The sequence below is a fragment of the Phalacrocorax aristotelis genome, chromosome 2 (genome assembly GCF_949628215.1).
Source record: "Phalacrocorax aristotelis chromosome 2, bGulAri2.1, whole genome shotgun sequence".
Lineage (NCBI taxonomy): Eukaryota > Metazoa > Chordata > Aves > Suliformes > Phalacrocoracidae > Phalacrocorax > Phalacrocorax aristotelis.
In genome coordinates, this window is record NC_134277.1 from 95,018,661 (window position 1) to 95,041,706 (window position 23,046).

Sequence of the window (23,046 nt, forward strand, 5' to 3'; positions counted from 1 at the left end):
TTGGTTAGAATTGAGAACACAGAGAGTTACGTAGGAGCTGCTGGAGATAGGTCCGGGCTGTGGCTGTCCTTAGCTTGTGTGGAGGAGGCACATGAAATAGACCTTGTCTGGAAAAGACCAGTTCTGTAGTGTCAAGTGGTTCTGGTTAGATATGCCACCAGGCACCTGTAAAGGGTAGCCCAGCCTGGAAAACACCTTAAGAAACAGTTTTCTGCCTGGAGAGATGGTGACAACCAGAGCTTGACCTGCAGACCAGGGAGGGAGTAAAAGCCAGATTTTGACCTTCATTGAATAATTACTCTCTTCTACTTTTTTATAGCGAGGCAGAGGGATGTAATATATTTAGGGCATTTGGTTTCCAAGTCTTCTTAAGGCTAAATAGGGGAGTGCATTGTCCTAAGTTTTCTAAACTCTATATAAGAAAACAAAAATTTCTTCACGGTGTGAAATAATCTTGCTCTTTCCTGAACAAAGAGGGATGACTCTGAATCACAAGTATTACCTCACAGAGATAAACTGATTGTACTGTTCATGTTTAAACCCTATCACTTATTTTTTAATGGGAAGCATTAAGTTAATTTTATTCTTTTCAACCAGCACCAAGATTGAGTTATTTAGAATGCTATTATATTCCTAAACAATGAGGATGGATATATGTGTAGGAAAGGAGGGGGAGGTATGGCAGATGAAGGATGTCGTCACACTGTGCCATAGTCAAGACAGTCCAAGTGTAAGTAAGGGAGAAGAGGTTACAGGTTTTTTCCCCTCATCTTGTCTGTTACCAGCCTGTTGCCATTCTAATTGAAGTGTTTACGTACTTTTTGTTAAAAGCTAAGGAGTATACCCTGTTACTGAAAAATCAGCATCTTAAAATTGACCTGCATTACCAGTAGACGAAAGATTGACTAGGTTGTGGTAAGTAGGAAGTCTTATGAAGTGAGTTGTTTGCTCTCTAGTAGGTGAGGGGATTGGGAAAGCAAACAAAAGCACTTTCTCTAGCAGTTCTCACATTCCCAACAAGCAGTTTGCTATTTATGAGGTGGCCCATTGGTTCTGCCCAGATTGATTAAGGACAAAAGAATAAAGCCTTTGGTCCTGGCTCCTCCTTCATTAGCCATCCTGCTGAATTTGGCTTTCAACGAGTCTTGTTCCTCCGATAGTATTTCAGTTTTACCTGTGGAGAGGAGGGTAGAAGAGGCCACCAAGGTAGCAAGAGTCTTAACCGCAATAACCGTTGATCAGCTAAGGCAGATGGAGGCAGACGTGGGGAGCCCAAATTAGAGATTATATGTCTGGGGGAATTTTGATGAGCAGTTTTGCAAAGGGATTAAATCCTGGAGGATCCCAGCTGGTGAAACTGAGAGCGGGTAGGTCATGTGGGATGTGTAGAAGGGATCCTGGGAGCAATCTTGAACATCTTTGAAGGGAAGTCTGGGAGTAGGGGGAAATCATCAGTGGGTACTCAGCTGGGTAAAATCTATGGTGTGGGGAAGGAGATGTCTAGTCTCATTGTCTAGTGAAACTACCTCAGAGACAAACCTGAGAGACTACCTCAGGTGACAGATCTTGGTGAGAGAGCAATCCCATGGATAATGTCTGAGGAAAAATAAACAGATAATGGAAGCAGTCAAGCCTCCTGCAGGGAAGTAGAAGGAAACCATTTTGGAGGTTGTATCAATTGCTGAGAAGTGTCTTCCTTTTGCCTGGGGTTAAACCTCTGGACTAATTTTAAAATGTGGTTTAGTGGTTGATCATAATAGAGGTGAGAATCGTTTCTGTCCATGTGCTTTGTGCTGTGAGACTTGTCCTACATTTTAATGTGGTATTTTAAAGGGGCAGGGGGTAGTTCTGGGGCCCTGGATGTGGATCTCACCAAGGGGACACCTTCTCAGAGCACTGGGCTAGATGTCATAGTAAGAAAGCAACTCCATTGATGAAGGAAGCCATAAAAGATGATTAAAACTCTGAAGTATTGAAAAAGGTGAGAGCATAAGGAGAGAAACAAAGATTAAATGTAATTTCAAGAGAAAGGGCAACAGAGAGGTATAGAAGAAAATCTTTAACCACAAGGGGACAAAAGGAAGGCAGGCTAGCAATGAAAATAAAATGTGTTTAAGAAATAGAGTTTATAAGAAATATATTAATAAAATGTGTAAAGACTATGGGGAACAGAAGGAATCCCATACAGGAAATACAGTAAGTGTGAAGAATTATATTTGCCCATGTTTAATCACTTCATCTGATGCCCACTGGAAAAAGAAGCACCATAATTTTTAGGCACATTATCCACATTGGTTAGCAGTATTATATTCAGGGAAATGTAGCCAAAGAGACGCTTACATCATTTATTTTTACAATTTGACTGCTGTCTCAAACATGGTATTTTGCAGATTATTGTTGAGAAAAGCAGTAGTCAGAAAGATGAAGCTTCATTACAGTGACATGTTAAATGATTGTGTTGTGGGAAGAAGGCCATTAGCCTCTCAATGCTGTCATATATTACAGGGAGGGTAACGGTGGTTGATGAGCAGCACTTTCAAAAATCTTTCATAAATGTGCTCATATTCCTAGAAATAACTTTAAAAATCTTGCTTATGCTTATGGTCACTGAGTTGCCCTGAGAGCTGTACCCTGGGTGTGCAGCCTGCTCTGGGAGTCAAATAGTCCATGTTGTGAAGATGGCCCACGTACCCCGCCAGGTACCCAGATGGCCTGGGTCTGAGGAACAGCCAGATGTGAAAGCTGGCCTCCCCTAGCAAGCAGGGAGGGAGGGAGGAGGAAGAGTAGGAGGAGGAGTAAGCAGTTACAAGTTGACCTTGACATCAGGCAAGAAAGATCTCTTTTATAAGGAAGTTTTCCTGGTGTGGTTCCAGTTTATGGCCAGGTGAAAAGTAAAACGATAACCTATTCTGTGCCATTGTCATTATACTTAAGCCCCATTCCAGATTACTAAAGATTCTGAGTATTTAAGCACTGTATGAAATGAGCTGGGGTAGTAAGTACAAAGTGAAACCTGACAGATTTCAGGAGAAACCTGAACCGTGAAATCCTGACAGTGATACAGTCCCTCCCGAGCTACACTGATTATTTTCCGCTCCCATTCCTTTTTTGAGAATTACTCCCAGCCCATCAAGATTGGGCCATATATCAGCACTGTCACTTATTTCAAAATTTTCAAAGCTACTGCCTGCCCAGTCTCAGACTAATTGTGCATGTGTTCCCCAATTTCTTTTCTGTTGGGTTGGAGAGTGTTCCCTCCCCTTGACTCTTCCCATCTGTGTGTGTGTGATTGCAGGTCCATGGTCACAGACAATTCAGGATGCTGGTGTGAATGAACAGTGCAGCAACATCCTCAACAACAAGCGGTTTATGCTGGACATGTTGTATGCGCATAACAAAAAGCCCAAGGATGAAGAGGAGAAGGAGCTGGAGGCGAAGGAGGAAAAGAAGGAGACGGAGGAAAGCGAGGAGTCACTCACTAGCCTAGCTAGTAGGATCTCAATCCTTCAGGCCACAAAGCAGGCCAAAGATGAAGGTGTCAAAAAGATGGAGATCGGAAATCTGGACAACCAAGGCAGTGTGAAAGCCTTTGCGGAAAAATTCAACAGTGGTGAGCTGGCCAAGGGGACAGCCGTGCCTGAAGATGAAATCAGTGAACAGGTCCCCGAGAAAACACCAGCACAGTCAAAGAAGGAATCTGACTACATCTGGGATCAGCTCATGGCTAATCCTAGAGAACTTAAAATCAAAGACATGGATTTTACAGACTTGGGGGAGGAGGACGATGTAGATGTGTTGGACATGGATATGGGTCCTGGGGACTCCCTTGTTCCCCCTCCTCCACCTCCACCTTTTCTGGGTCTGCCTCCTCCACCACCTCCCCCGCTGTTTGGATGTCCGCCTCCACCTCCACCCTCTGCTAATTTATTGGCTCCTCCTCCGCTGTTCAGCACTCCTCAGGGTTTAGGGTCACCCCAGGTTTCTAGGGGTCAGCCAGCATTTATAAAGAAGAAGAAAACCATCCGTCTGTTTTGGAACGAGGTACGGCCATTTGAGTGGCAGTGTAAAAACAACAAACGCTGCAGAGAATTCCTGTGGTCGAAACTGGAACCCATTAAGGTGGACACTTCCAAACTGGAGCATCTCTTTGAGTCTAAATCCAAGGAACTGCCTGTCACAAAGGTACAACTCATATTCAGCTTGCTATTATTTTGCTATTGTGTTGGTATTCATTCTGACCTAGATCTAGGTGATTTATGTTGATTATATGAAAACAGTGGAAATTACTGGATGTGTTTCTAGTTTGGCCTATGACGGAAGATATTCCATCGCCTGAAACTAGGAGATGAGGGTAGGGTGCTGTACGTGCCAAGCTGCCCTCTTACCTCAGGTCTACCGATTTTGGGATATCACTTCAGGTGGGAAATACCAACAAATTTTACATTAGGTTGTTCGTAGATGAGTGGCAAACTAGGTATTGAAATCTGAAATACTTTCTGTTACATTCACATAAAGGTCACAGAGTGATGATTCATATCTGTGTATTTGACAGTTCTTTGCTCAGTAATATCTTCCTAATCGTTACCTAGAAAGGTTAGGATATTAGACTGGATCTGCTGCAAAACACCTGTACATGTGCTTTTTTCTGAAGGATCAGTTTATTAGCTGCACCAAGCTAACAGCTAAATGCTCATGGGGTGTTGGGTTTTTGTTTTATGCTGGTGAACAGGCCTATTTTAAATCCTTAATTTGTACAATGTGGCTATCCAAATTTTAGGATAGAAGCTGGCACAGGAAATACCTCTGTAGCTAGGATTCCCTCTTCCTTAGGAGCATTGTTATAAAATAAATAAAAGAAAAGGCTGGTGACATGGCTGTTTAACATTAGACTCAACAACAAAGAGAAGTCTTTTCTAGTTAAATTTAGTAGGAATTTGAAGTAGCATTAAAAAAGTTACTAGCGCGAACATTTGTTTTTCATGGCCACATAAACTTTTTCTTCTAAGCAGAATAATCAGTATCAGGGAAACAATGTGGGTTTTCTTTTTCAGTTAAAATGCTAGTAAAAGATGTCCATCTCTCTTACTTAAAATAAATAAATCACTTGTACGTTTTCAATATATGCCTATATGTTTTATAGTGGCATAAAAAGCAGTCAGTACATTGAATATTTTAGTTCTCTTTGGCTGGCAAAAGTTGTTAGATAAATATTATGTAAAATATATTATTGTTTGCTCTTCATCTGGGGAGACTGGATGTCTCACGGTAAAAGCTCTCTGTGTCACTTGCCTGAGTTATTAACTCAAAATTTTCTAATAGTCACCCTTGATCTTCTTGGCCAAGCGGAAACATCGCAATTTGAACAATCAAGCCCCTCATTAAGTACCTGGCAAACAACAGGTACATAAATACATGACTTGCATAGATCCTGCCATCGCTGTTCTTTGCTGAATTTTTTGTGATACAGGTGCATGTAGATCTGAAACGTATGGCGTAGCAGCTCTAAAAGCACATTCAGCTGATCACTCATTTGGCTGATGCTGAGACTAATCGCTCTCTCCAATTCCTTTTCTGCTGAGGAAGGAATGGTGGTGACATTGAGGCATGTTACTCCTTGTCTTTCTCCCTGTAAATACAAATCTGCCACAGATGGTTCATAGATGGAAGGAATGAGAGCGTTTTCTTAGATCCATAAAACAATTCCTCAAATTGAATATGGAATTATGACATATTTGCCATTTCCAAACTTTAGCTTTGTGCTAAATGCCAGTATTATAATGGATCAGTTTGGCTGATTCTTAATCTTTTATTCTCACCCAAAATTTTTGATAAAATGGTGAATTGTTGGAATTTTGACTTGTTTACTTTTCCAGTCATTTACTGTGCACGTTCCCAAACTACCCTTGGCTGTTTCCCCCCCTCCCCTCACACTTGCTTCCCAAACCTGCCTGGGCTGCCTGATGCTTTGGCACAGCTTTTGGCTTCTGGCTGGAAGATGAGTGAGCAGGTTTCTTTGAAATTAGTGCAAGTCTGAGGAATGATTTAGGTGACTGCTTTCCTCTTGGAGACTAATAACTGCTCTCTGCATGAGACGTTATACTTTTGGCTCTCTTTCCACCCCGTCCCATAACACAGACATAGCAGTTTCATTGTCTCTGTAGAGAAGACAATGGTGACCAAGGATTACCGCAGTGGAGGTCTACTCAGACTTCTGAGACTCCTGCGTCGTTTTGGTGAAAACCAGCAAATCTTGCAGCATAGGAGATGGTCCTTAGATCAAGCGAGAGTGAGAATAATTAAGCAGACCACTGAATCTGTAAAAGGCTTGAGGTTTGGTACGAAGATTGCACTCAAATTAGGATAGCTCTCGCTTTTTCCAGACTGCTTGGTTTATTTCCAGGGAGTACATTCCCCGTTGTGTCTAGTTTCTTGTGTCCAATGGCTGCAATCCAAAACAGGTTTATTCTATAATATCATAAAATCTGACTCACAGCTCAGTTCAGCTGAAAAAAAGAGTGCAGAGCAACAAATCAAAAGTCAAATCTCCAGATTTCATAGCAATAGATGGAAGCAGGTGCATGGAAAAGGAACAGTCCAGAAGGATGAGAGGAAAAGCGACGTGAGGGTGTGTAGGGGGGGGCCTTGGCTCTCTCCTGTGCATATGCTCTTTCATACAGCTGTAACCAATTTTACTCCAGTTTCTAATCCTTCACTGATTTCCACAACACATAGCTATAAACAGCTACTTCCTGGCTCATGAGAAGTTTTTCATTAAACACAATACACTGCAATAAAACAAAGTGGATTTTAAATTGTAGGATATAATATAGGAGTTGGGGGCGGGGTGGCTGGGAGGGGAGATTCTTGATTTTAGGAAAACTTACACCACACTGGACAACTCACACTCACGCACTATGTTAAATAGTTAATGGAGCACCTTTAGTTGCAGAGTGTTTATTTTTGGGATTAGAGGACCGTGACATTCTGTTTGTGAATAGAAAGAGAGTGATCAGGTGTCTCCTCCAGGCCAGTCTAGAATTTCTTTCCTTCTCACTCCACCACTCCACACCCCCTCACAAAGCAGGTGTTTTGGCAAAGTCCTTAAAAGTGTTTTTGTGAAGAGAAATGAAAACACAGAGACACTACGGAATCAGAGCGTGTTGTTCAGCCCTTCTGCCATCCACTTGGTTCTGTGTGTCATTTGGAAGTATTATTTTGCTGATTCATCTATACCCTGTGTGATGTAGCAATCCATCATGTGCCACAGATGTAAAAACTAGTAGGAGTGAAAGGTTAAGGAATGTGCACTCATGTGCTCATGTATATACATGCCTAGACACATATTCCTTTTGAAAACATTTGTTGCAATTTGAATAAATGTCAAGGAAAGTCATAAACATGGACCAGAATTTCTGAAAAAGATTATACATATGTATCCTAGACAAAGCCAGTGGCAGCTGAGTAATTCCATTTTAAATCCCAGTGCTAAACCCTTGCTAATTGAGATAGAAATAAAAAAATGCCATCTTGCTATTAAGGGATTGCCCAGTTTTTTCTGTATGACTGATGCAGTTTAAATCCAGGAGATATTTCTGACTTGATGCTCATATATAATTACTTATTTATATGACCACTGGAAAAGCGACTTAAATTTTTCTGCTTCCCGTATTAATTAAGCGAAGAGGCATGTTTTAGACTATGTGCTCATCAGACTACAGATCACCTTCTGAGGGATGGTAATGGATTTTGATTAACCTATTTTGACTACCCAGCCTTCAATAGAGGCAACAGAATCTGGCCAGTTAGGTCTTGTAAAGACCTAAATTCACTGCAGTTGTTAATATATTGCAGGAATGTTTGTCTCCCACAAATTATACCACCTGATATATTTGTATTTTATAATTAATTTTGTAGATACATTTAATAATAAAATATTCAGCAGTTCAGGGCTTACATTACATACCGACTCGTTAAAATATAAAATCTAGTGCACTGTTCCCTCAAGCATTTGAAGTCATTCTCTGTTAATGAACTTATAAAACGGAGTCTGAAGTCACCTAATATTGTAATAGAAGTTAATAGTTGTAGCTTATTTTAACAGCCAGACACTTACACATGTGCAATTCCATTGCAGACAAAAAGGAATTCTTTTCCTAGTGGTAGGGTAATAAAGTTCATAGTAGTAAAATCTTTCTCGTTTCTTCATCCTTTTATTTATTTGGAAAGGATTTCTTTGTAACTCAGCTGTTGTCCCCAGAATGGATTTAAAATCTCTTCTGCCCCTGTTTTTGGAAAGAGTTACTTACCCCAAATTTTTATACCCCAGATGCAGTTATAGCTTTGGAAAATACCTACGTGCTTACATCCTCATACAGCTCATCTGTCTTTCATAACTCATTTGCTGAGGAGCGCGCTCACTGTTGCAATCGCAACCGTCCCAGCGGTTAGCGTCATATGTCCCTCAAATGACTATGTCTCTCTTGTCAAACTTAGGAGCCTAAAAGCAGAGCTGCAGATCTGAGGCTTACTTACCCATACCGCATGTGGAAAGCCTAAATTTAACTCCTTTCCCCCAGCCTTTTCCCTTCTGCATAAATCCTCTGGAGCTGTGTAATTCTGTGCTGCAAAAGACAAGGTAAAAAGTGGTGGTTTAAAAAAGGCTTAGTGCGATACAGACTCAAGAGAAAGCAGTCTCTGGTGAACCCCGCTTGTTTTTATGTGGTCTTGGCCACTAACTGTGGTCCTGAAAATGTGATTAATGGCCTTGGAAGTAAAAATGACTGCTTTAAAGGAGAAGCTGCATCTCTGATCCTTCAGGTAGTTCCCCAAGAAGAGGAGGACTCTCTTACTCAAAGAAGCAGAAGTTCAACAAGGCTTTAGGGAAGCTTTTAAGGTGTTAAGAGAGCAGTTCTGACAGAACAGACATATAGAAATTAGAAACAAATGTTATCTTTGCTCTCCTAAAATTTATTCTGTTTACTGCAAAAGTGGTGTTTCTTTTTAAGTTTAAAAAAGCCAGCCCTCTAATTACTTTCACAGTTGCATCATACCGTGTTAATCATGTCGGTGTGATGGAAGGGCTGTGGTGTTGCACACGTGCTGGGCAGGCTGCTGGGACTGGTGGGCATACCTCTTCCTGTGCAGGCAGGGAGCTGAGCTATGCCAGAAAATGGCATCTTTGTAATGATGTAGCTGCTTTCCCACTACAGGCTGACCCAAAGCCTGAGGTAATTTGATAAAATCATATTTATTAATGTAGACAGTTCTTCCAACACAGAATCAGGGTGTAGACCTGGCAGCAGGGCATTTTTTGACTCAGGCTGTGATGCAGACCCAAGGGAAGTGGAGAACAAACCTTCTTGGTCTAAAAAGCAATCCTGAGCACAGATCGAGACTGGGCCAGTAAAAGCCTCCTCCTGGGCTTCCCCCAAATCCACAAGAGATGCAAGAGGCACTACGGATGATTCTCTGTTTTGAACAGTTGTATGGGGTGCCACGTTGCAGCCTGGGAAGAGGGATTCCTTAGTCTCTCTCTTTGCCCCTTTGAGGTGCATCAGTGCTAAGGCTGCTGCTGCCAGATCCACTAACCACAGTCCAGGTGACAGGCTCTACAGGGAGCTCGCAGTCACATCTCTGCAGCCTGTACCTTGCTGAAACACGGGTTCAGCAAGCAGCATGTCTGTGCTTGCTTGCATCGATGTGCTGGTCTTCTCCTTACGCTCCTGTGCTTGACAGCATCCCTCAGCCCATCTCTGATAGGGCAAAGGAAAGGGAAATAGAGAATACGTGTTTCCGAAGTTCATGTCTATAGAGAGGGAGGAAAAATCCCTGTGTACAAGAAGAGTCCTTTCTTCTTGCAGCTGCCTGGTATATGACACACATAGTTGCCAAAGACACACCTTCTAGCACAGGACGATGAAAGAATGAGAGGCATGCTGGGGCGTAAAAGTAAAGACCATGTTCAACAATGTATTATGGCATATAAATGGTTTGTGAGTCACCTTGCCTAGTTGGTTCTCATTTTTCTACTTGGAGGATGGGGAGAGAGAGGAAGAAGTTTCTTGGGTTTTCTCTAGAGTGGAATTTAAAGCGTATGTTGTTAGTTCTTTGTACTTTCATTATTATTTATACTATAGTTTATACTAGAGGTACGATCCAAAGATTATGTCTAGTCTCAAATAAAATCGAAAAAAAAAGCAGAAAGGTTGAGGTGGTTCTGCACCTGTGAAGAGCTTGATGGACACACCATGAGCAGCAAGGTAGAATACCCTTCCTGGTATTCTAGGTAAATCCTGACAGCTCATGCTGATACCAGCGAGGATGTGGTAGAAGTATTCAGCTTTTTTGGATGACTGTAAATGCATTAGATTTACATTCATTGTCAGCACCCTTGAACAGCAGAAGTCATTAGTGAAAGGAGTGAATTTTTCTTTACAAAACAGGCTGGAGGAATAATATTCTTGTTTTCTTCTTTACCCAGAAAACTGCTGCAGATGGGAAGCGACAGGAGATCATTGTATTAGACTCAAAACGAAGCAACGCTATTAATATTGGATTGACTGTGTTGCCCCCTCCCCGGACTATCAAGACTGCTATTTTGAACTTTGACGAATATGCCTTAAACAAGGAAGGAATAGAGGTAAGAAAGAGTAGTCGATGTCTTCAAGTCTGCATTTTCAATGTTTCCTTTTTTATTCCGGTGTTGCAAATGGTGCAGGCCAGGCCTTACATGGAATGGGGAAAAGAGGGTGTATTATGTCATGACAGAGAGTTGAAACTTGTCAAATCAATGTAATGGGCTCAGAAGCATGTAGTATTCACCTGAGGTTGGGCATGCTCAGTAAAAGTGGAGTTCTCTGCTTTCTTTGTGTCTAAGCTTGAGTAATGAAGGTGTTAATTCCTGTCAAAATTTTCAGTGTGTTATCTGTTGCTCTGGAGCTTGACTGAAATATTGTGAGCAGCAAGAATAGGCAGTGAGTTACTAGGGCTGATGCAACTGGTACAGGGTTTAATAAAGTTCATGCCCAGCTTGCTGTTGCAGTCATTCTAGATTATATATCTAATGGAAAACAAATACAGTGACTAGTTCTGCTCGAAATAGCATTTCTGTATTACTGTTGTTTGAAGAAAAGCAGTTGGTATAAAGATTACAGATGATGTAATTTTTACCATTACATGCTTGACTTTGCAGATATTCTTACTGAGATCCAAGATGAGCTCTGTTTATTATTTTTTTTATCAAAACATTTTTCCTCTGTGAGGTGTAAGAGAAACCTGCTGCTCCCCTGGTTTTTTTTTTTTCATTGTGGTTGTATTCATTTCAAATCTTTTTTTTTTTTAATAAGCCTATATCATCTAGTAAGAGTAATCTGTACAACTATAGATCTCAACCAGTGGCTGAGCTGCAGAGATCACATATTGGTTCACAGTCACCTTTCAGTGTTTTGGCACTGTGTTTCATGATTTCCCCCTTTCCACCTTCACTGTGCTGACTGCAGAAGAAAATGAGAAAAGCTGGCTGGAATGGAAATGGAGTTGCCAACAGTTACATGCAAAAGAAATACTTAAGGCAAAAGATAGTTCTAGCTAGAAGGCAAGGCCTGTTTTATCCCTACTAGAATATAGTTTCTTCCCAAAGCTATATTACTTATTTGCTATATACATACCTTACTCATATTATGAAGGTGACAAATCAGGCTAAAAAAGTAATTTCTCATGACCTAGCCTATGTACCCACCACTGCAGTTTGCAGTACTAAGCTTTAAAGCGTTGGGGAGAAGCACCCCTCTAGCCAAGCCCAATTCACAGACCGCCGGTTAGATCTCAGTGCTGTAGTCAGTGTTTCCATAAAAAGTCCAACATAGAATGGCTGATGAAGAAGGATGCATCTTTATTATCTTCCATGTAGCGTCTCCTTTGACTTGTGTCCTTCTCTGGCACTCTTCACAGAAGTTCAGCTACTCTTCAGAGCTCACCCTTTCCAGTGCCAACATTTTCAGCTGGGCTGTCCATCTGCCAACCACCTGTGGTGTCCGCAGTTGTGAGTGCCTTGTACCACCACACCCTCCCTTGGGTGGCCTTCCCATTAGCTGCCAGAAACCCATAATTTCATATAAAATGCATATGCAGGTAGCTTTCAAACTGAAGAGTTCAGAAACCAGGAAATGACACACTGTTAATACACTTGCCCAGTGCTAAAGACAATGGGATTTCTGAGTTCTGTGTCTGCAGCTTGTAGCTAAGTATGTGAGTAATCCTGATATGATCATTCAGATATTTAAAATCAAGAGAAAGAGAATAAGATGAATATGAGCCAGCAGTGTGCCCAGGTTGCCAGGAAAGCCAGCAGCATCCTGGCTTTTATCAGGAACAGTGTGGCCAGCAGGACTAAGGAAGTGATCGTGCCCCTGTACTTGGCACTGGTGAGGCCGCATCTTGAGTGTTGTGTTCAGTTTTGGGCCCCTCACTACAGGAAAGACATTGAGTTCCTGCAGCGTGTCCAGAGAAGGGCAACGAAGCTGTTGAAGGGTCTAGAGCACCAGTCTTATGAGGAGCAGTTGAGGGAACCGGGGTTGTTTAGTCTGGAGAAGTGGAGGCCGAGGGGAGAGCTTCTCACTGTCTACAACTACTTGAAAGGAGGTTGTAGTGAGGTGGGTGTTGGTCTCTTCTCCCTAGTAACAAGTGATAGGACGAGAGGAAATGGCCTCAAGCTGAATTAGGGGAGGTTTAGATTGGATATTAGGAAAAATGTCTCTACTGAAAGGGTGGTCAGGGATTGGAACAGTCTGCCCAGAGAGATGGTGGAGTCACCATCCCTTGAGGTAATTAAAAGACATTCGGATGTGATACTTAGGGACATGATTTAGTGGTGGACTTGGCAGTTTTAGGTTTATGGTTGGACCTGATAATCTTAAAGGTCTTTTCTAACCTAAATGATTCTGTGATTCTATGGAGCAGAGCCCAGGTACTTTGCACCTTGAGGGATGAAGCCTTTATTGGTTGGGAAGGATGATATTCATGGAGAAAAGAGGGTTTTTTTCTCAGTGTTTCATATTTATGTACTTCTTATCAGGCAAAACCCTGCACTGAACTGAGATTCCCTTTCCCAATCCCCAATTTACAGATTTTTCTTGTAGCATGTTATTATGGAGTCAGGCAGAGGTTTATAGCAAGATAGAAGGCTGGATTAAGCTATGCATAATTGGCCAAGAGGTACAAAGAGAGATATAGAAATGCATCATTGTGAGTCCCACTGTTTTCAGCAGAGTCTTATCTCAGTTTTCCGTACTGTCCATTTGATCTACAGTGTAGACAAGTTTTGTTTCCTGTTTCTCTTCTACTCTATTCATCTGTTCACTGGCTTTTGCCATAGAGTTAGCTTAGAGGAAACTGGAGTTGTCTTTTCAGTCTAGATTTTTAGAAGGTTTTCTGGTTTATATCTACAGTTCCTAAATATTAATTAGGAAATAATTGGTAGTGATGAATGAATCAGTAATAGTGTAAGCATCAGCTTCATTTATATAAGAATGCAGAGAATAAAGCAAATTATTTGCTATATAATATACTTTATAGCTAATCTATGGGTTGAATGAGGCAGCAATGGTATGGTAAAAAATTATGTAATTGGTCCAATTAAAAAAACATGCATCACAGTGGGTACTCAAAAGTCTTTCTGCATAGTTAATTGTCTAGAAAAGATGTCACAGCTAGTGAGCAGAAGACAGAGGTATAAGGAGAGGAGGAGAAAAGATGTAATGTGTGCAGTGAGGACATAACATTCACTGCTGAAAATTCAGAGAAGCTATAATTCAGGATCATCTTCAGCTTCTAGGGGATCCATCACAGAGAGGGGACCAACAGGGTATAAAGTCACCTGAGCCGTCCGTTGCCTTGGTAGTGAGCTCTGTGCTATGTCCCTTGCTGAGAAGCATTGTCACTGTCGTGTTAATGTGCGTGTGGCTTTAGTTCTGCACCTTGGTGGACAAGTTCAGATTAAATGGTATCTTAAAACTGACCTTCTCAATTCATTTAAGGACAGTGGACTAAAGTAATGTTGACAGTAGTGCTAGCAACAAGGCGGTGATGCAGTGGGATGCAGGCTACAAGTTTGTGATAGCCTAACTCATCACCAAGTTCACAGTGACCCAGTAAACCCTCAGCTACTGTCCTACATTCTCCTGAATGCTGCTTGCTTGTGCCATTTAACTCTTGTTAGTAATCCGTACTTTGATTTTTAACTTCAACTATTTAACTAAGATAGGAGAAAAAAATCTCCAGGTATTTTAAACTTCTCTATACCTAAGTACGTTGCGTATTTTAGGCCATGTGTTTGAAGTGGTTTGATACCCCTGAGCTGTGAAAAAGGGCAGAAAATGGGGCATGGCACAGTGCTAGAAAGGCAGATGTAGTCAGTTTAGTACGCAGAGCAGGCACTGTTAGAAACATATCTTTGAAGGAAGGCACAATGTGTGTCTGCAAGCATGCATCGATCCAACTACAAAAATTTTTGCCACCTTACGTTTGCCAAAGTGGTTGTGTTTTCCTTTCTTTGAAAGCTTGGCACTCATTGTGTTCAAACAACACGGAGCTCACTGCAGGATAAAGAACTGCCTGCTTAGCACGGATGAGGGCTTCCTGTGAGCTAAGCAAAAGAGGAGAGCTTAAAATCCTGGCACCTAATTTTTATGGAGTGTATCATGGGCAACTGGATGAATAGAGTCCACCAAACCAGTCCTTGGTGCTTGTCTTTAGTAAAGGGAATGAGTGAGTCCCTCTGTAAAGTGCTACTCAGCAAGAGACCATGGATTTAAATCAAATTATACCGAAGAGTATGAATAATTTAGCAGAGTAAAATTGGGGTAATGCTGTGAGGAAATTGAGGTGGGTTGCTTTGTGCTTTGTGATAGAGCTTTGTGATGCTATACAGTATTGCATTGCATTGGTAGGTATAGCTTTTACTAAAACTATTTGAAATTTAAAAAACTCTCCAGGTATGCTAGGCCCTCCATACCCACTTTGAAGTCCATGTGTCTGGAGTGGCTAGGTAGCCCTGCGATGTAAAAAGGGGCAAGAAATGAAGGCCTGGTGTTAAAAAGGCAGATGGTGACATGTATTGAAAAAAAGGCAAAATCTGATTTTCAGAAACAATCATGGTATTTAAGTGTTTGTTCTGATAGTTGCTGTAGTCCGTTGGCATCTGCAGTTTCCAGTTCCTTTAGCTAATGCTTTGAAAAAGTGTGACAGGATCTTTCAATTTATGCTAGCTCACATGACCTCTATTCACAAGTCTAGACAGAAGGGAGAACGAACTCAATGATGCCTTGCAGGCCATACACCCACGGTCTGTGTATTGCTGCCCTAACGAGTTTCAGATCTTATTTAAAGAAAAAAAGCTACACTTTCACTCCCTGCAGGACACCAAAACATCTTCTACAGTTTCTGTGACCAGCAATGGCATGTTCATGTGTTTCAGTAGAGAGCTGAGGAAACGGGGCAGTCTGACCGACACAGCGGCTGTCAGTTCCCAGTTTACAGGGATAGCTATTGGGCATTTCAGATGTAGTCCCTTCTCAGAACTGGATCATTTTTGGAAGGGTTGAAATAAAATTAATGTAGGCAGCCTCCTGTGGAGTGCTGACCTTCATAAGCTTCTATATTTTGTTAGAGTTTCTGCAGGTAATGCAAGCCACTGATGTGTCTCATTAATAGCTGCCTGGAAAGCTGAAGTGTGAGAGCCTTTCTGGAGCTGCATCATCTGCCGAGGCCTGTCAAATGTCTGATGAAATACCCACTAATGTGTATTTGGTTATGCAGCTTATGAATTTGTGGGCCTTGAGCCACAGAAAGCTTTGGACCCAACAACAACCAGATATTTAGTTTACTAATTTTTTTTCAGTCTCCTGATTTGCCTGGTAAAATCAGCTGACACCAAACATGAAAGCCAAGGCACCCCTGCAACTACATCATCACTGAGAAGCCCCATTATCTCTTGAAAGAGGTAACAGAAGCACCCCATTTCTGCAGAGGCTCCAGGCTATTCACAGTCTCTAGTTAGGTGCTTCCTTGCATCCTACACTGAGACCCATAACCCCCAGGCATATGGGGGTTATAAATTTTGCCCTGAGAGCTTTGTAAGGCTTTCCTCTTAGAAAGTTTTGGAGAACATACATCCGGGCGGCTGAGTGCAGGAAATAAACAGTTTGATCCCTTTGCTGAAAGTTCAAGCAAGTGGCTGTGTCCAGCAATCCTGGAGCAGAATAATTAGGGTGCATTATCTCATGCGAACAGGGTTTCCAAAAATTACTTCTTTTATTCCATGAAAAGATTTGTGCACTGGTTTTCCTCAAAATGTTAGTTTCTGGCCCAAACAGTTGTGTGAGAGTGCATGGAGGTGAAATACATGTATCACACATATAGAGGATATGATCACAGGGTTTGTTGATAACCAATTGTGTGTGTTGTACTGGGAGACGATTATGAACCAATGATTATATTGAGAGCTATTTGTGATTTAATGGTCACATCAAGTGCCATTAACCTTCTGCCCTGCTGTGTTTTTATGCTACTTTTGCTGTCAGTAATACTTAAAAAGAATAATAATAAAAAAACAATAATAAACTGGCAGGTGGTGTACTCATGAGTTTCCAGTGCTGAACAAATGGCTCAAATTAGTCATAGAGTGGAAATAAAGAACAGGAGCATTTTGCCACTTGCTCAGGGGCACACCAAGGAGGATGACCAGCAGGATCAGAATTACTTGCCTGAGCAGATTAGAAGGGCGAATGAGTAAGTTTTTGTTATGGAGGCAGTTGCACCCTGGATGGTGTGAGACGTGCCAGCAGCTCTGGTCCCATCGAGGCAGGGCTTTCAGCAGCAGGGGTGATCCTCAGCAGCTGGCACCATAAGTACAGGTTCTTTTGCTTGGCATTCTCTATTTCACATACTACGGTATGCAACACATCAGCCTTGCAGTACTTGGACTCGAATGCTTTTTGTCAGCTCCATCTGGCTTGTGTTTACATAAAGCTCAAGGAGGAGGAGAGTCCCTTTGGAAATAAAGCGTACTGTTTCATTGCTCTCTTTAAACTGCCCGAAAGCAATGCGAAGGCCCTGCACCACCACAAAATTCTTGTGGGATCCCTGGGTAGCTACCAAAAGCCATAGTTATTTGTAGGAGGCAACTGAGAATACTGCTGAAGTGTTAGCCTTCAAAAATGCATCAGAAGCATTTTTACATCCATCACATGGCTACTGCTAAACTCTCCATGTATGGGTGTTTGCGTGATCCTATTTGCAAGCTGCCCTGGCTCAGCTGAGCGGCTGTTGGCTTCCCATTGTTACTGAAGAGAGGAGTAGGCACTAGGAGGCCTGCCTGACTTCTTCAAAGGACACTCTGCAAAACACCTCTTATGAGTTTCAGACTCAGTCTCTCTTTTTTATGAACTTTTTTAGATGAGTATTGGTAAGCACTGAGAAATGCCCTGAAGCAGCTACTTATAAATCTGTAGTTTAATGTTAGGTATGACCTAAGTTACAGATTTCAGCGCATGTGGATGGATGGGTGGGTGGCAGGCACATCTCAAAATCAGTACACGAATGCTATCACTCGGAATACATGTACATCAGAATATTTTTCCAAACAGCGGAAGGGGAAGGAAAAGCACCAGAGTGTATTGAGGGATTTTCCTCCTCTTCTTTTTTCCTTAGGATATTAATTTATTAAGGTAGAAGCTTGCAGTGTCCAAGCGAGGAGGCTTTTGTGGGTTGGGGTTTATTTGGTTTTTTTTTTTATTAACTGAAAGGCAGAGTCAACATTAACAGAAAGCAAAGGTTCTTTATTTATGTTTATGGAAGTCAGCATAAGAAGATGGACAGCAATACAAATGCTGTGGCTGAAATTAAGAAAGACCCAGTTCAACAAATTTAACATTATTTGCTCGTTTAACTCTTGTTCTTCGCCTGATCGACCGGGAAGAGTCCCTTACTCTCCACACTAAGCTGCAGAGCTGAAAAAGGAGCCAGATGAATTATCGGTACTGGAAGAGGGCACTTGTGCTACTTTGATGAATTGGCTATGTCCAGTGCTGGAACAAGGCTGTAGTTTGGATTGGCAGGTCTGATAGCTCTTTGGCTGTGTTTTTATTATTCTCTCCTCCGCTCCAAAACAGCCTGTATCATTATAGAAGGGTACAGAAAAAACATGTAATTCCTCAGATGAATAAATATAAGTTGTGTTGAAAATCTACTGCTTTAATGAGGCATTGATCACAGGGCAAAGACCTCAACTTAATCTTATGCCTTTACGTTGTTTTGCTTTTCTTTTTTATTTTAAAGTGCATTTATTATGTTAAAAACTAATTAAGAAGCAATACCTTAGAGAGCAATACTTCGAGAAGGAAAGCTGCCACGTGTGAACAAGCATGTAAGATCCAAGAATTAAAGAGAAAATAAAATTTTGAGCCATACTGACAGTAGAAACTGAAAATGTTGAGACCCTTTTACATCAATATTTCAGACTTTTAAGATCAAAAGAGAAAAAGGCCATATGTTATATAATGCATAATACAACTTTAAGTTCAATGCGTGTTCCTTGGGAAGTTGTCCTCAGTTTGGGTGAAATTTCTGGGAGTGACCTGATGAGCTGTAGTAGTTGTCATGTTTCGTAAAAAACAAAACAGACTGAACAAAAATAATAAATTATGACAACAGAAAAGGACAGGAGTCCTCAAGTTATTTCTGTATACCTACAAGTGCACTGGAAGATTTGTAGATATTGAGGTTAAAAGGGATGTGCTATCTAGTCTGACCTGCTGTAAATCATGGGGCAAAAGATTTCACTCATTCTACCCTCACTTCTATGTGCAATTTGCAGAAAGGTGGCCAGTTCTGATTTAAAGATATGAAAGCTGAGGAAAGCAGTCCAAAGCAGACACCCCATCTTTCTTCAGTGTTTGATCCTGTTATTAACCACATCCACTGACTACAAATCTTAAAAAATGCCTGTTAATACAGATGTGTTTGTCAAATGCAAATGTTCGGGACAGCAGGCCTAATTTACCAGCCAGTGACTAAAGACTTCTGCCATTGCTGCTGAAAAGTCACCCAGTGTCACAGGAGCTCAGGTGAAGTCCAAGCGAAGCTCGTCATATGAGCCTGCGCTGCAGCAGCACTTGCCACAGGAGCATCCCCGTGCCACTACGTCCAGCCCGTGCACGCCTCTAGGGACCACCGCTGACACCTGCCTTTTGTCTCCCTTTGCAGAAAATCCTGACCATGATCCCGACCGAGGAGGAGAAGCAAAAGATCCAGGAGGCACAACTGGCGAACCCTGATGTTCCCCTGGGCAGCGCCGAGCAGTTCCTTCTCACCCTCTCTTCCATCAGCGAACTCTCTGCCAGGCTCCAGCTGTGGGCTTTCAAGATGGACTATGAGATAGTGGAAAAGGTGAGAGGAAAGCAGGGAGGCAGGGGTGGAGACTCTTCCAAGGTTTTGCGTAATCTTTCCCTGACCTTGTTATTATATGAGCTTATATTTTGAGGAAATGGTAAATGGGTTGCTTTTGTTTCAGTGGCCAACCAGGAAACAGCTAAAATGATCCTTCATAATCTGTTCCTTCTATAAAAGAAAATTAAAGATTAAGTCTTCCTTCCTTTAATTAGGCAGTAATGATACAGGAACAAAGAGGAGGACTAAATCCTTACCACATCTTCTCCAGATGTTGTTATTCAGGAAATTCTTACTTCAGAGCAGTAGGAATTTTTCTTTGGATAAAGGTTGAGTGAGGACTACAGTATTCAGTCTTACATCATAAAATGAGAGTATTGATCTTGCATCCATTTGAACTAAGGAAAACACCATCCATTAAGGTTATTTCTGTTCGTAACTCTCTTTCAAAAGGTATAAACAAAAGATAAGATATCCTTCAGGGATGCTCTTTTCAGTTCAGTCACAGATAGTTGTTGTCACCTACTTCATGGATGGCATTTATTCAGAGAACACTATGATTGGGTTGTCTGTCACATATGATGCATCACAGACAAAAATTTCAAAATTACGGCGTGTAATTTTGGTGCGTAGGTGAAGCAGAATGAAACTATGCAGGCAATTCAGCTACTTGCTGACTTTCACAAGTTTTTTCAGGAATCTCAGCACAGGAACCTTCTTCTGGCTGCGCTTCTGGTGCATACCCCATGCATTGCTCTTCAGGCAGCTCTCCTGTATATACTAATTTTGTATGTGTATCTGTGCACATACGTGTATATTAAAAAATCGGTGTAACTTTGTGTGATATGGACTCTGAGAAGTGGGACATACTTCTGATAATGCCTTCTGCTTACCTAGCCATGGCTATTTAACAAGTGACATGAGAGTGGATTGATTTGCAGCTGATGCTGTCAAGATTACTCAACCTCTGTTTAATTTTCTTAGATTTCAGGAAGTGCAATCACACTGATATTCAGGATTTTTTAATTGTGACATTTCAGTCATAGACATTTACGTTTCTATCTTGTAAAACACAAAATACTTGTATCTGGCCTGAATACTTTTTTGCCAGGTTTGTTTTGGTTTTGGTGTGTTTGGGGTTTTCTTTTTTAATCTGGTACAGCTATTTATTCTGCTTTGAAGTTACCACAAGGCTTAATTATTCCTTTCATGTGAGCCGAGTTAGCTGTAGCTGCTAATCTATGTCTATACCTAGAATTCCTAGCTTCCTCTCAATCAAAAAGTAACATTTGAAACCCTACTAAAAGGTAAGGAAATTCTGGTAGTTTTCCTGTGCTGATCCTATAACATTTATGCCACAAAGTTAATGGATTGCCAGATAAAATCCATGTAGAATGGATGTTACTATAAAAAGTCTCAAATGCCTAAATTGCCCAAAGAAGCAATAGCTGGAGTGAAGATAGGACCAAGATTTTTATCCCTGTTGAAAGGTAATTAGGCCTAAGTACAGTACTTACCATAAAATGGTACAGGAAATAACATGATAACTCTGATAAAGTAAGAGGAGCATGTGATAAGAAGCCTCGCAGACAAGCATAACTATGACACACATCTTGGGTCTTAGCTGGGTGAAGAGGAAGACACAGGATCAGACATCAGAGGTACGAGAGAGCGAGCAGTTGGGTCTCTCCAGTAACAAAAGGTTAAAGTCAGAGTTTAAGTTCCAAGTAAACAATAAACATAAGCGTTATTTAGACTGAGATAAGATACCATGAGCATATCCAATTAAAAAATGAAGTAGTTTGCATTAATGATTATGATAATAAAGGAGTCCCATGACCTGCTAACGTTCTTCTGTTCTTGAAACTATGTTTTGCAGAAGACCCATCTGCAAATGGGCAAACCCTTCATGAAACTTAGGTGCCAAATCACTTACCTCCACAGTGTTTGTCTTTTTTGTCAAGCACTTGCCTGATTTTTTCAAATCTATTTTAAAACTAGGAAAATTTGTAACAGTTCAGAATGCACTCCTAGTATTTATCAAGTCACACATGTATTTTGTGTAAGAAATGAATGAACCTTACTATTACTTCTGTGAGGCTGGAAGTTTTAGATGATCCGTGATATCAACAGTGTGAAATACCTGAGTTGTTGATGTAAGGCTAGGGTTCTCATTCGTGAGACTCTCCTGCTAATCAGCCGATAACAGAGTTTTGCCTAAGTAGGTCTTAGCTCCATCTCTGACGACCTGCAAGAAAAACAGCATGAAGTTGTTCAAGAAGAGGGATAAGTGAGATATTGTTCATGTTTGTAGAAAAGATTTCTACATGAAATGAAGGGAGTCATCTTTCTTGGTTTGAATTTAATTAACTAAAGCAAGTTAGGGTACAGTTGGACTGGACTGGACTGGATGAATGAATACTCTTTGCTCTTTACATGAAATACGAAAGGAAAAGCCTTTCCAAATGATCTTTTTGATATTGTGTATAATGTTTCAAAATGTTAACATGTATCTAAGGTACTGTATGCTTACTGAAGGTCATCAGTGGAACAATAATTTTTCCCACCTTTCTTTCGGTGTCATATTTTAAAGGCATAGACAAAAGAGGTAGAGTTTCAACTTTAAATCTTCATTTTCAGACTTTTGATTGCTCTGAAAAATTACGCTGTGTTACTGCTAGTTCTTTGTACTAAACTGTTTATGATGTAGATGCTGTCAAACTTCATTATCTCAAAGGGAGTTTAAAGGACTTAGAAAGAGGAACAGAATATTTAGTTGTCCTAAATCAGTTTGTTTTTTTTTTCTTAAGGTCACTGTGGGCAAATACATCCTTATTGCTGACAACTTTGAAGGATCGTAAATGAATATAAGCAGGTGTAGAAATGGGAAAAGTAGAACTGCTAAAGAAAAGGACTTGCTTCAGTTTCTCTTCTGAGCAGAAAGATTATTCCTGACTCTAGCCTCCCTGGAGACAGTGTGCTAGAGAAATAGGTGTTCTAAAAGATTGTACATTTGAGTGGTGCTTAAACTGTCTGAAAATATTTAAAAGTGCATCAGAGCTTTTTAAGTTTTACAGTAGATCCTGATACTTTCTGTTGTTTTAAAAGTATATGATACTTTAAGCAGGCCAGTCTTGATTAAATGCAAATATGGCAAAATACATTTTGGTCATCGCAAAGCTCCATCCCAACCAAGTTTTTACCCCTCCCAGAAAAGCATGCATGTTAGCTTGTATAGGTGCAGTCAGCTAAACTTGTTACCGGTATTGCAGGTTGATAACAGTTCATATGCCAGATCAGCTGTACAGACCGTGCATGCTACGTCCTCCCTGTCCCAGGACCATTGGATTCATTGCATGTATATAGTTGAGTTCATTTGTGCAGGTGTGTCAAACATTTGCCAAGCATTATCAGATGTCTCACAGCCAGAAATTCTGGACCAATCCTCAAATTTCTTTCAAGCATAATTTTTAGGTTGTATCTAAGGATATGAGGTAGCTCTGCATTACGTATCTGCCCTCTTTAGGTAGAAGTGAGCTTTACAGGGAGCAAGAATGGGTATTTAATCTGATTATACAGTATCTGGGGCACTGTTTTTTATTG

General features: G+C 41.1%; 1 protein-coding gene across 6 annotated transcripts in view; it reads left to right on the top strand.

The window, feature by feature from the left end:
• FHOD3 (formin homology 2 domain containing 3) overlaps positions 1-23,046 on the top strand; it is a 407,821-nt gene that overhangs the window by 339,350 nt on the left and 45,425 nt on the right. For all 6 annotated transcript variants that reach the window (XM_075084393.1, XM_075084397.1, XM_075084392.1 and 3 more), the window contains 3 exons: positions 3,296-4,182; positions 10,481-10,639; positions 19,261-19,443. In XM_075084393.1, the coding sequence (XP_074940494.1) occupies positions 3,296-4,182; positions 10,481-10,639; positions 19,261-19,443 (1,229 nt within the window). The remainder of the gene's footprint in view (positions 1-3,295; positions 4,183-10,480; positions 10,640-19,260; positions 19,444-23,046) is intronic.